We start from the raw sequence: 11,862 nt of genomic DNA, 5'->3' as shown, positions 1-11,862 counted from the left end.
ATAATGCCATATTTTATTAAGGTCATTTAATCATGCAGTATACATTGTGCCGCTTAATTATGTTTATAATTGATTTAGCGTTTAGTTAAGCAAGGTTTTGCTTATATTTTTACCCACAACATGCGACAGCATCCATATCCATAACGATGGCATAGAGCCATCGCGAATGCCGTTGCATGTTATGGATAAAAATCTAAGCAAAACATTACCTAATTAAACGCTAAAACAATTATAAACGTGATTAAGCGGCACAATGTAAATACAAAAAAAAGACATGAAACAACATATCTGATGAGGATTTTTACTAACTGCCGTTTTTGTGCGAAGAAAGAGAGGAAAGCCTTTAAATAAACTCTATTCACATCTTTATTATACTGACATGTTCTTATTATACATAATTAAAATCCTTACTGTGATGTAGGCACGAAGTAAAAACATACATAATAATCAAGCGATTGTATATCGACGATATGTAATAAGAAATTCTCTTTCATATTTAAACACAGGTGTACTGATTTTGTACATGAGACTACATTCGTGCCGCGTATTATTTCAAGATAAAATTTATAAATATATAAAGCTATATCTTTTTTTTTATATATGTGTACACGTGCGTTCGCTCTCTTAAAGCTATAATAATCTAGCGTTTGTACATCTCTAGCATGTTACTTCTAATCTAATTGTATTATATTTACGTTATAGGCAGTAAATTGAGAGAACACTTGTTTCTTTTGATGACGCACAGAGAATTATTGACTTGTGAATTTCTAACTATTAATTTTTAATGCACATGGCGATTGATTAACGCCGTTAGATATACTTATCAAGATTATTTCGATACGATAAATTATTGATTGTCGAAAAGGGTAAGGCGGCCTATATCCACGTACGAGTTTGACTCGTAAGTTTGGCTCGGCGAGCTCGATTCGCCGGACTCGAACGTTTTTTCACCACACACGAAAGGAAAATATGCGAACTCGGTTCGTCTGACACCGAGCCTGGCTCGTGACATCTCACCCACGAACGAATAGAAACCGTGCCGAGCCGGACTTGCGAGCCAATCTCGTACGTGGATAGACCCCTTAAAGCATCGAAAGCGGATTTCATAATCCGATCTTATATTCGAGATTGTCTTAAGTACGATCTCGAATCGCTGTACGATCGTTTCATTGGCTGGAATTTTGACCCTTCTATCAATGAATGCATTCATGGGTACCCAGTTATTTGCTAGTTATGGCCCAGCACTGGCTGATAGAACCTTGGCCGACAATTGACTGCCGTAGCATTGGCCAAGCGTTTGTGTAACGTCTGGAAACCCCTATATGGGTTGATAGAAAGGTGAAAAATTGTGCATTGTGCATTGACAAAAGAATTAAGACCATTATAACTCTAGACTTAGCTCTCCGTCTGTATATACGTGCTTTTTGCACCGTTGTATACGTGGGTCTGTCACATGTTTGACTCTATTTTTCCTTATCTTAAAGTATTTAGAAAAATCTGAAAAAATTCACAAAACATCTGTCTACATTGTAGTTGACGATTTTATAATCGTTTTGATAGTCATCGTTTATTTCATATTTTCTGGGAGGTTTGCAAGTTTTGCAATTACGAGCAAATATTATTTTGACGCGAACGCCGTAGATCACGTATACAGACGGAAAGTTAAGATTTTGAATAGAAGGTCGGATTATACATATCGCTCCTAGAGCTCGATTGAACATTGGCAGTATAGAAATAACGAAGCCATCGTAAGGTGGCAGTTAATTGTGAAGAATTGTAAAGAATCGCTTGAACAATAATATATTTATTATCTGGCAGTTAAATAATGCAATTTGCACACAAGTGAACACAAAAGGCGCTCCACTACCTTTAATCTATCCTTTTCTACTTAGAAAATTCCAAACTGTCCAAGAAGATGACTCTCTCCGTTACTCATTCCCGGCTTTTACCGGCTTATTGCCATCTTGTATTTGCGTTCCTTTCTTACATACGTTGGTGCTTTTAATACTTTGCCGTAGCTTGGAGATAATTACGCAAAATTGACTAAGAAAAAGCGTTACGCAGTGTCGGGCAGTGATCTCTTCACGCAATTCGATTATGCTGGATCCTCCGACGATCACCTTCCTTCGACGATCGTCTATTCCGTGACTATGAGACGGATCGTGAATGTTAGCGGTTTCTCCCATTCCGTTCTCGTTGCCGTTTTGGGACGACCGTGGATAACTAAACGAAACTCGCCGGGATTTTTCAGCCGGTGGCGAAAGTGCAGAGCGGAAACGCCGCGTTCTCTGACGATCTCGAAGTGCTCGCCGTTGTTGCCCCGCGCGATAGTGTAGTCCACGTCCTCGTCCTGCGGAGTGATAACCGATCATTTTCAATCGAAAAGCTCGCAATCACGGCTAAAATCGATTTATTCAAAATCGATTGAAATCACGCGAAAATTACCTCGATGGCGGATTGCAGCTTGATAATCCGCATACGATGTCTCGTCTGACGAAGATTGATCTTAAGCACGTGCTCCGTTCCGTGATGGTGCCTCTTTGGCCTGACGTTTCGACGTTTTTTCTTCATCTCGCCTCTCCTCATTCTGATTCCTCCGTCCGATTTGTTCCTAGCGCCTCTTCTGTGCCGCTCTTTTCCGTTTACCTAATTCGAAAATCAACGTGTTAGCGCATTGTCGCGACGAAAAGAGAGCAAACGCATATACCTTGCATGAGAAACAGCCTTCCGTGGAAATAGTCTTGTCGTCAGCCGGTGGTATGTGATAAGGATCGGGATTGATTTGGAAAGTCGGCACGTTACCAATGTCTTCGTCGTAGCGTCCTTGGTGCGATGGATTAATAGTAGACAGGCAGTGTCCCTGCAGTGATTTTTTCGATAAATAAATAATTCTATATTTTATTAGATATTTTAAAAGTACATTTAAAATATTGGGATTTCTCGTTATTGTGACATGAGACGAGAACGAACCTGTCCTATTCGCTGATAGCCAGTCGGACAGCCACAGAAAAATCCATTGGCTCCGTTGGAAGTACACCCAAACGCGCATGGACTTCCAAGACATCCTGCGCTCACCTTTAGAAAATAAGTTAAGAGATGTCAAAATTAAAAAAAATGGTGATATTTTCTATACTGATATATGGATTCCATTAGCAAGAATAAAGAAGTTAAATCTTCTTTGTTGCTAATTTCTATAGGTACCAAACTTTGTTCGTTCTATTCATTCTAACAAAGTCACGCTATGTCATTGTCTATAAATCCCGCCTACTTATATAGACTAATAGATGCTAGAATTTATTTTATCAACGCTTAGCAACTAAATATTCTTTATATTTCATGTTTAATGTTTATGTTATAAAATTGGATAAAAAATAAAAATCCATCAAGATATATTTTTTATTGTAAAATAATTTAACGTTTTAGCGATTTTTAATAAAAATATGCATTGGCAGGAAGTCGCCATCAACGTCATTTACCGAGTCCTTGCCACCTGTAGTGTGCATTATGGGTTGACAGTTTCCGTAGGGGAAATTAATTCGAAATATATGAAAAATAGTTTCGAATGTAAAGAATTCAAACAAAGAATTTTTTATATTTTACCTGCACGCAAATCGCTAGGTTATTGTCAAACTGGTATCCATCAGGACATCCACACTTGTAACTCCCAATAGTATTGATACAAGTATTGTCTCCACAGGGCGATGTATTACACTCATTCTCGTCTATACACTGATGATGATAAATATGCTGAACATAACCGTCTGGGCATCCACAACGGTAAGTTCCCATGAGATTCTAAAAATTTCAGGTTGTATGAATTATGGACAGAGCATGTAAATTGTTTTAGAAAAAAAATTTTTTTTTGAAAAGTTTTTTAGAAGAGGAGCTGGTGAGTAATTGTTACCTGACAACCGTGTTCACAATTGGTGTCGTCAGCACATTCATTATGATCCGTGCAGAATCGCCCAGTATGATCTAATTTAAAACCTCTCGGACAAATACATTGGAAACTTCCTAACGTATTGACACATTTGCCGGGTTTCGGACAAATGCCTGATTGATCGCATTCGTTTATATCTGAAAGATAATTGCATTATAAGAAATGCGTGCGCGCAAAATTATAAAATACTTAGAAGAATATTTTATAGCAATAAACATTAATTATATATATAATAATACATATAAATTAATTATATATGTACTAATATATGTATAATTAATGTTTTTTTGCTATATAAAATATTCTGGTAAATATTTTATAAAGTTATAATATATAAAATATACTATATGTATATAATACTAATGTACATAATACTAATTTTTAATAGCACAGTAAATTAGAAGATACGTAACCATGGCACGCATCCCCCTGTTGAGTGTAGCCTTCCTGACAATCGCAAGTGTAGCTTCCCGGTGTATTTATACAATTTTGCTGACACAGGTGATTTCCGGTTGCGCATTCATCCAAATCTCTGCAGCTAATACCGTCGGGATTCAGGATAAAGCCCGATGGACAAGAACAGATGAAGCTGCCCTCGGTGTTTTGACAATTGTACTTGCAGGGTTTTGGCGTTAACTCGCATTCGTTAATATCTGCGATTTTAATTCGTTACTCATCGTCACAAGCTTAATTACTTAAATGACTGGAGAAACTTACCGATACATCGAATGCCAGACTTATCGGCCTTGTAGCCTTTATTGCAGATGCACCTGTAGGAGCCGAGGGTGTTGACGCAAAGGCCATTCCTGCAGAGATCAGGTATGGTTTTGCACTCGTCGATATCTGAAAATTTATATCAATTTAAAAATAAACAGATAGATGCAATCAAGATAACAAGATAGATAATATTATTGCGCACCTTGTCCGTCGACGGAGAATCCTTTGTCCAGACAAAGCTCGTTATAATTGTCGGAGTCTCTGGACGGACAGATCTCGCAATGCGGCCCCCAAGCCGCTCCCATCGTGCAGCAACAGTCCGCCTTCGTAACCGTGCGTAGTTCCGAGGTTCTGGCGGTGCATCTCCCGCCGATCGTTTGCAGGAAGCAATAGCCGACTCTTCGGTCTGGTCATATGGAAGCACAAGCATATTTCTGTCTTCAGCATCTCGACCGCGTTCTCTAATATTTCTATTTATTATCTAAAATCGCATATCTTTATCGCGTTTCATACCAATACACGACTTTCCGTCGGCGCTTTGCTCGAAACCGTCGTAGCAGAGGCACTGGTAACTCCCCTCCAAGTTAACGCAACGCCCGTGCTGGCAGAGGCCGGAGTTGATGGAGCACTCGTTGATGTCCTTGCACTCGTCTGCCATCCCTATCTTCTGGTAGCCAGGCGGGCAAATGCACATGAAGGTGCCGATCAAATTCTTGCACTGGAATCTGCAGTCGTTCGCCGGCGTTGCGCATTCGTCGACGTCTAGAAATGAGAATTTATCTTAATCTTCTTCTTCGCAATGTAGGGTCGAGTATTAATGTCCAACTTATTGTTAGACTTGTTGGTATTACAGCAGATATAAATATTCCCTTATCAGCAGATTGCTAGCTAAAAGGAGAGTTTTTTTATCTTATCTGGTCTAGAGATCCAATTGTGAATTTAAATCACCGTGTGTGAGATGAGACGCGATTTGTACTAAATTAATTTGAAAATTAAAATCAATCGCATTTCTGTTTTGTTAACGATTTGTAATAGAATTTAGTCAAACGTTAAGAAATTAACGGCGATTTCCAATTACCTACGCAATGACGGCCGTCGGGTGCCAGAGTGTATCCATACGGGCAGATGCATCGGAAGGAACCCGGCGCGTTGTGGCAACGGAAGGCGCACTGATTACCCAGCTCCAGGCACTCGTTCACATCTTCGCACACCTGATGAGCTCCGGGCGCGTATCCGTCATTGCAGGAGCACTCGAAGCCGCCGTCGATGTTGCGGCATGTGCCGTTACCGCAGATATTCTGCACGGTCAGGCATTCGTTACTATCCACGCATCGCCTCCCGGTTTCGTCCAGCACGTATCCCGTCGGACACTCGCACCGGAACGAGCCGTCCGTGTTGATGCACTCGCCACCGGAACAGGCATCCGGCATAAACAGGCACTCGTTCAGATCGATTCCAGTGTCATCCCGCCCCGGTCCTTCCGGGCACATCCTCTTGAACTCCTCTGGATGAATATAATTGTGCATAATTCTCTTACTTTCTAAATTACTCTTACTTTCTAATTATAACGCGTACATTTTAAGTTATTAATTAATTAATTGTTAATTGTTAATTAATAATGATGTAGCTCTTTCTTTGATGTCTCTCAGATTGGTTCTGATATTGAGAATTGTTTTATTTTATGTAACAAACTTTTTCACGATAAAAGAACCTTTTAATTAATTATTCTAATTTCTTCCTGAATTTTTTGAAAATATCCATTGAATACGCGGGCAGCGAAACACAAAAGTGTCTATATCCGAGTTGAATGAAGGCACGATAGTCATATTTAAAAAATCAGCTAAGTGGAACCGGATAACCTTCACACTGGTTTACTGACCTAGTTCGTTCGAAACACGTGGCATTTCTAAAACGTGACAGGTAGGGGATTGGGACTAGAAGGAGGATGGAACTTACACACTCCTACTACAAATTCTCTCCTCCAATAGTAGCCTTTAACGTACTCGAAACATCGGAGTAGCAATTGAATTAGATGAATAATTGTTCGTGCATAATTCTGTTATCTTTCAGATTATGTATAATCGTAACCCGAACTTAAATTGTTAATTAATATTATTATGGCTTGTCTTTTTTTCTGATATTTCTTTATCTAATATATCAAAAGTTACTATACATAATAGACTTTTTATAGTAACTGCTAATTAATTGCAATAATTTTTTTTAAATATTTAAAAAAATTGCGACAATTTTCAAAGCAAATTAAAATTAATTTTTATTATGCTCCAATGGCCAATCACTGCTGGACTGAAAAATCTGGCCCAAAAAAATTTTTTCAGGCTGGATCTTAAGAACACTTTAACAGCCTACAAATTGGCGACCTCAGGAAGGGAACTGAAAACCATAATTAATTTTTGTAGAAATATCTTTTACCGCTATTTTCGGGCGGACACTGCTCGCAGTAACGGCCCCAAGCCTTGCCCATAGTGCAGCAGCAATGCTTCTTGGTCATCCCACCCTCTCGTGGGAAGGTGCACTGGCCTCGTCTATAATTATCGTAGCATTGTTCTTCCCTCACGTCGATACACTTCAACGAGTTCGGTCTGTCACTCAACCGATATCCGACTGGGCACTCGCAAATCACCCCGCCCTCCGTATTGATGCATTGTCCGTTCTCACAAATGTCCCTTGTCTCTTCGCACTCGTCTATGTCTGTACGAATGTGAATCGCGTTTAGAAAGTATCCAAAAATGAGCAAGTAATCATAATACGATTTAATGTAAATTCTTACGGACCAACGCATTTCTTCCTGGAATGGTCCAACTCGTATCCTAGCGGACAAGTACATATGTAAGATCCCATTAAATTCTGACATTTTCCTGGAGCTGGGCATAATGCCGGTATCTGCAAGATATTAACTTTTAGTATCAACACGTGTCGATTATTTAAAAATCTGTAGCCTATTTAGGGTTGTTAATATACGAGTTTTAAATTTATTGGCCATCTCCAATTTTTGAGGAATATTTTCTGTCAAAATATGTAAGACGCACCTCATGACACTCGTCGATATCGCGACAATGCTGGCCGTCTTGCGCCAACACGTAGCCGTCCGCACACTCGCAAACAAAGCCGCCAATCGTGTTCCGACATCGGCCATTTCGGCACAAAAACGGCATGATTCGACATTCATTAATATCTAGAACCAATTTGCTAAGTTAAAACATCGAGACACGCACGGATAAATATTTTACTAATTAAAGAACTGTAAAATATTTCCAAGTGCAGTTACCGACTCACCCGCACAGTCGTTGTTCGGACTGAGCTTGAATCCTTGATAGCACTGGCACTTGTAAGAGCCCAAGGTGTTGATGCAAGTGCCGTTGTTGCATATATTCGGATTGCGTTGGCATTCATCGATGTCGACGCAATTGTCCCTGTCGCGAGTCAACGAGAATCCGGAATGGCAGATGCACTGGAAGCTGCCTTGTAAGTTGTTGCACGCCCCATTGCTACAAATGCCCGCTCGCTCGTAACATTCGTCGATGTCAACGCAATCGTGTTGACTGGGCCCGAGTTTGTAACCGGCCGGACACACGCACTCGAAATAGCCCTGCTGGTTAATGCACTGTGCGTTTCCGCTGCAGGGATTCGGTATCTGAGAACAATAAAAATAATGTTGAGGGATTTAGTTTATCATAAATGGCAGCTATTCGTTAGTTGTATTGATTATCTTCTCGGAAGTCAAACTGATCAACTCATCCACTTCTGATAATTCTTAATATTTGCAGTATCAGAGTACATGATTTTAATTTTGCTGATTTTCTCTACATTTTACTTCATGGAGTTTATCAGAGTTCATTGTTTGGTTTCTAAGAGATTCATATATTATAGTAATCCTGCTTTTTTCTTCGCGGGTCAAAAGAAGTCAGGATCTTTCAGGCAAAACGTCAAAAGTCGCACCTGTTGACACTCGTTCTCGTCAATACACTGATGTGAGTCCTGGTCATAAATGTAGCCGCGGTCGCACTGACACTCGAAACTGCCGGGCGTATTCATGCAACGGCCGTGAGTGCACATGGTCGGCATCAGAGCGCACTCATCGATCTCTTCAGAATGATTTGTGATTGGGTTCATGATCTGGCCCGGCACCAGTCCGCAGAGAATCTCGTGTTCGCCTGATGCAGATAGCAAACGATTATCATTAATTTTTATTTGGTATATACAAATTGTTTGAATCATTCGGATACTTACGGGTTCTTTCGCCAGGACATTTCTCACAGAGGCTGCCCCACGCGGCTCCCATGGAACAGCAGCACAACATTTTTGTCTGCGGTTGCACCATGGGATTAAGACATTGTCCAGAATCATAAGTAAGGTAGCAGAACTCCTTTCTCATGTCGACACACTCCTCTAAGGGGACGCACAATAGTCGTCGATTATTTACATTGATTCTTTTCATTAATTTACATGAAATTTTTTATTACAATTTTCGATAATATGTTACTACCAATTAGTTATATTAACCCTCAAAGGACTCCGTCGAGTCGTTTTCGTCCACCCGAAAAATACCTCTTTTCCTGTAAGAAACTGTTTGAAAATTTTTTAAACTCATTTTTTATATTTATTATGAATTTAAAAAAAAATCACTTTTTTTTTCAATGTCTTTATGCTAATAAGTAAAAAAAACTATTAAAGAAAAAAATTTTTAGAAACCAACATCACAGCTTAAAAGAGGAAAGTTCAAAGAATATCCATGAATTTTGCGGAATTTTTTGAATGATATTTAATATTATTTATAAGTCGAAAGGCAAAAAGGACCTGACGGAGTACTTTTAAGGTGCCAAAAAGCACGGAGTCTTTTGAGGGTTAAATTAAATAATAATAAAATAAAGAAAATACAATTAAATAATATTTTTCTATTGTACTAACTTCCTCCAGGCATCGCCATGTATCCTTCAGGACACTCGCAATGATATTTCCCTTGATCGTTGATGCAGTATCCTACGCCGCATATCCGCGGATGCAACGCGCACTCGTTTATGTCTGTAATAATTTTTTTGTGTTATTTAAACATATATTACTATTTTAGCACAAAAACATTTACAAGATCGAAAACTTTCCGAGAACTTGAAGATTGAGGATATCAAGATTTAAAACAACTCAAGTTTATATTTAATTTTTTGAAAAAAGGATATATAAATTGATATAATCTTTAAAATAATGCATATGTTTTCATTACCGATGCAACTAGTCTTAGAATCGTCCAGGATGAAGCCTTCGTTACAGGAACACATGAAACTACCGAATGTGTTAGTGCAGTGCCCATTCTGGCAGATATTCTCATGCTCCTCGCACTCATTGATGTCTTCCAGAATAACGGTTACGCGATTTGGCCTATACCCTGGTCCGCTAGGGCACAGTTGCTCGTACTCTTTCGTGCCGACCTGCGGACACTCCTCACAACGATTGCCCCACGCGGTGCCGATGCTGCAGCAACACGTTGCCTTCGTCACTGACGATGCCACGTCGAAGATGCACTGGGGTCGTCCGGTACCGTGCTCGTAGCCGGTGAAGCAAAGCGATTCGCGTCTGTCTGCGTGACCAGCGCGAAATTAGAAGAATAATAAGAATTGTAGGAACGCAAAGAAAGCGTGAATGAATAAAAAACCTACCAACGCAGGCATTTCCGGCTTCCACCAGTTCATGATGTGGCGGACATCTGCAGATGTACTTGCCCTGCGTGTTGATGCAGGTGCCGTACTGACAGGACTGCGGGCTCTCGCATTCGTCCACGTCGGTGCAGTTACCGCCGGAACCGTCGAGCTTGTAGCCCTCGTTGCACTCGCAGCGGAACATGCCGAAGATGTTCTCGCAGCGGCCGAAGACGCAGAGATTACTGAACATCTCGCACTCGTTGATGTCCACGCACGCCTGCTCGTTACGTTCATCCGGATGCATGAAGCCCATCTCGCACTCGCAGCGATAAGCCCCCGGGTAGTTCAGGCAATGTCCATTCTCGCACAGCGTGCTGTCCTCCGTGCACTCGTCGATGTCCTTGCAGCTGTAGCCGTCGCCTCGAAAGCCAGCGTCGCACACGCACTACGAGAACAGTTTTAGCGAGACGAATTAACATCAAAATGCTTGGCGATGGCAAATCATAAGATATATTGTTGAAATATTCTCCCTCCCTCCCTCTTTCCCTCTTGTTATTTTCTCTGAATATTCTGAAAAATAATCAGAAGTCTTAGAATTCTTTTGGTGAATTTGGTGATATCAAGAAAACTCTAAGATACAACTCCAAATAACTCAAAACAATTCCACCGAACATTTTAATATTAAATCTTGATAGTGATGGACATTTATTGCCTGCATCTGCAGGCAGATTCTGATTCATAATGGTTACAATTGCAATCAGAAATCTCGACAGTCATCACGAATTCAGTAGGTACCTTAAAAGAACCCTCGGTGTTGATACAGTGCGCATTGGAGTCGCAACCGCCATTGTTCGTGGAGCATTCGTTGATGTCCCAGCACTCGATCCCGTTCCCAGTGAAGCCCTCGTGACAGGTGCACACGTATGAGCCCTGGGTGTTTTGGCATTCGGCGAACTCGCTACAGGAATAAGCGTTCAGCCGACATTCATCATCGTCGGTGCACGCCGGTCCTTCCGCCGGCTTCACCGAGTATCCCTCCTCGCAGCGACAGTTGAAGGAGCCGATTGTGTTGTAGCACTCACCGTATCCGCATATCCGCGGCTGTGTCGCGCACTCGTCGACGTCTGACCAAATAAACGACGTGTAAACGACACAGCAGATGATTTTATTTGCAGGGTAAGCGATCTTGTAACTTTTTCCCTAGGGCGGAAATGTGAAAAGTGAACATTTTCGCCATTAACTTCGATGATGAAACTTTTCACTTTTCACGTTCCCGCCCTATAGGGGAAAAGATACATGATCGACCTCCAGAGTAGTAATAGATAAAAAGTTTACCTATGCAGGATATTCCATCCCTTCCGGGCAACAAGCCGTTCGTGCAGTTGCATACGTAGCCGCCTGGTGTATTCCGACATTTACCTCCGTTGCAGATTCGAGGATTCTCCTTGCACTCGTCAACATCCGCGCAGGACCGGCCGTCCAGGTTCAAAGCGTAGCCGGTGCTGTCTCGCGAATAATAAATAATTATAATCTCTTTAAGATTTCAGTTAGCTC

At 40.8% G+C, this 11,862-nt stretch overlaps 1 protein-coding gene across 6 annotated transcripts in view; it reads right to left on the bottom strand.

The window, feature by feature from the left end:
* Nucleotides 1-348: 348 nt before the first annotated feature.
* Nucleotides 349-11,862, bottom strand: part of LOC112454133 (fibrillin-2-like) — a 28,732-nt gene continuing 17,218 nt past the window's right edge. For 5 of the 6 annotated variants that reach the window (XM_025015363.1, XM_025015362.1, XM_025015365.1 and 2 more), the window contains 22 exons: nt 11,644-11,810; nt 11,104-11,432; nt 10,327-10,753; nt 9,894-10,247; nt 9,584-9,697; nt 8,906-9,064; nt 8,615-8,829; nt 7,952-8,309; nt 7,705-7,850; nt 7,450-7,558; nt 7,088-7,366; nt 5,736-6,161; nt 5,171-5,419; nt 4,860-5,063; nt 4,658-4,783; nt 4,354-4,593; nt 3,905-4,077; nt 3,601-3,795; nt 2,971-3,075; nt 2,708-2,860; nt 2,446-2,646; nt 349-2,350 (listed from right to left, as the gene is read on the bottom strand). In XM_025015363.1, coding sequence (XP_024871131.1) covers nt 2,138-2,350; nt 2,446-2,646; nt 2,708-2,860; nt 2,971-3,075; nt 3,601-3,795; nt 3,905-4,077; nt 4,354-4,593; nt 4,658-4,783; nt 4,860-5,063; nt 5,171-5,419; nt 5,736-6,161; nt 7,088-7,366; nt 7,450-7,558; nt 7,705-7,850; nt 7,952-8,309; nt 8,615-8,829; nt 8,906-9,064; nt 9,584-9,697; nt 9,894-10,247; nt 10,327-10,753; nt 11,104-11,432; nt 11,644-11,810 — 4,942 coding nt within the window. In that variant the 3' untranslated portion in view covers nt 349-2,137. Of the gene's footprint in view, nt 2,351-2,445; nt 2,647-2,707; nt 2,861-2,970; nt 3,076-3,600; nt 3,796-3,904; nt 4,078-4,353; nt 4,594-4,657; nt 4,784-4,859; nt 5,064-5,170; nt 5,420-5,735; nt 6,162-7,087; nt 7,367-7,449; nt 7,559-7,704; nt 7,851-7,951; nt 8,310-8,614; nt 8,830-8,905; nt 9,065-9,583; nt 9,698-9,893; nt 10,248-10,326; nt 10,754-11,103; nt 11,433-11,643; nt 11,811-11,862 lie in introns of those variants that run through there. The other variant, XM_025015367.1, reaches the window with a different exon arrangement.

The sequence above is a fragment of the Temnothorax curvispinosus genome, unplaced genomic scaffold (assembly GCF_003070985.1).
Source record: "Temnothorax curvispinosus isolate PA1 unplaced genomic scaffold, ASM307098v1 QBEX01004802.1, whole genome shotgun sequence".
NCBI lineage: Eukaryota > Metazoa > Arthropoda > Insecta > Hymenoptera > Formicidae > Temnothorax > Temnothorax curvispinosus.
Note: the sequence above shows the minus strand (reverse complement) of the source record. Positions and strands in the feature narration are given on the sequence as shown.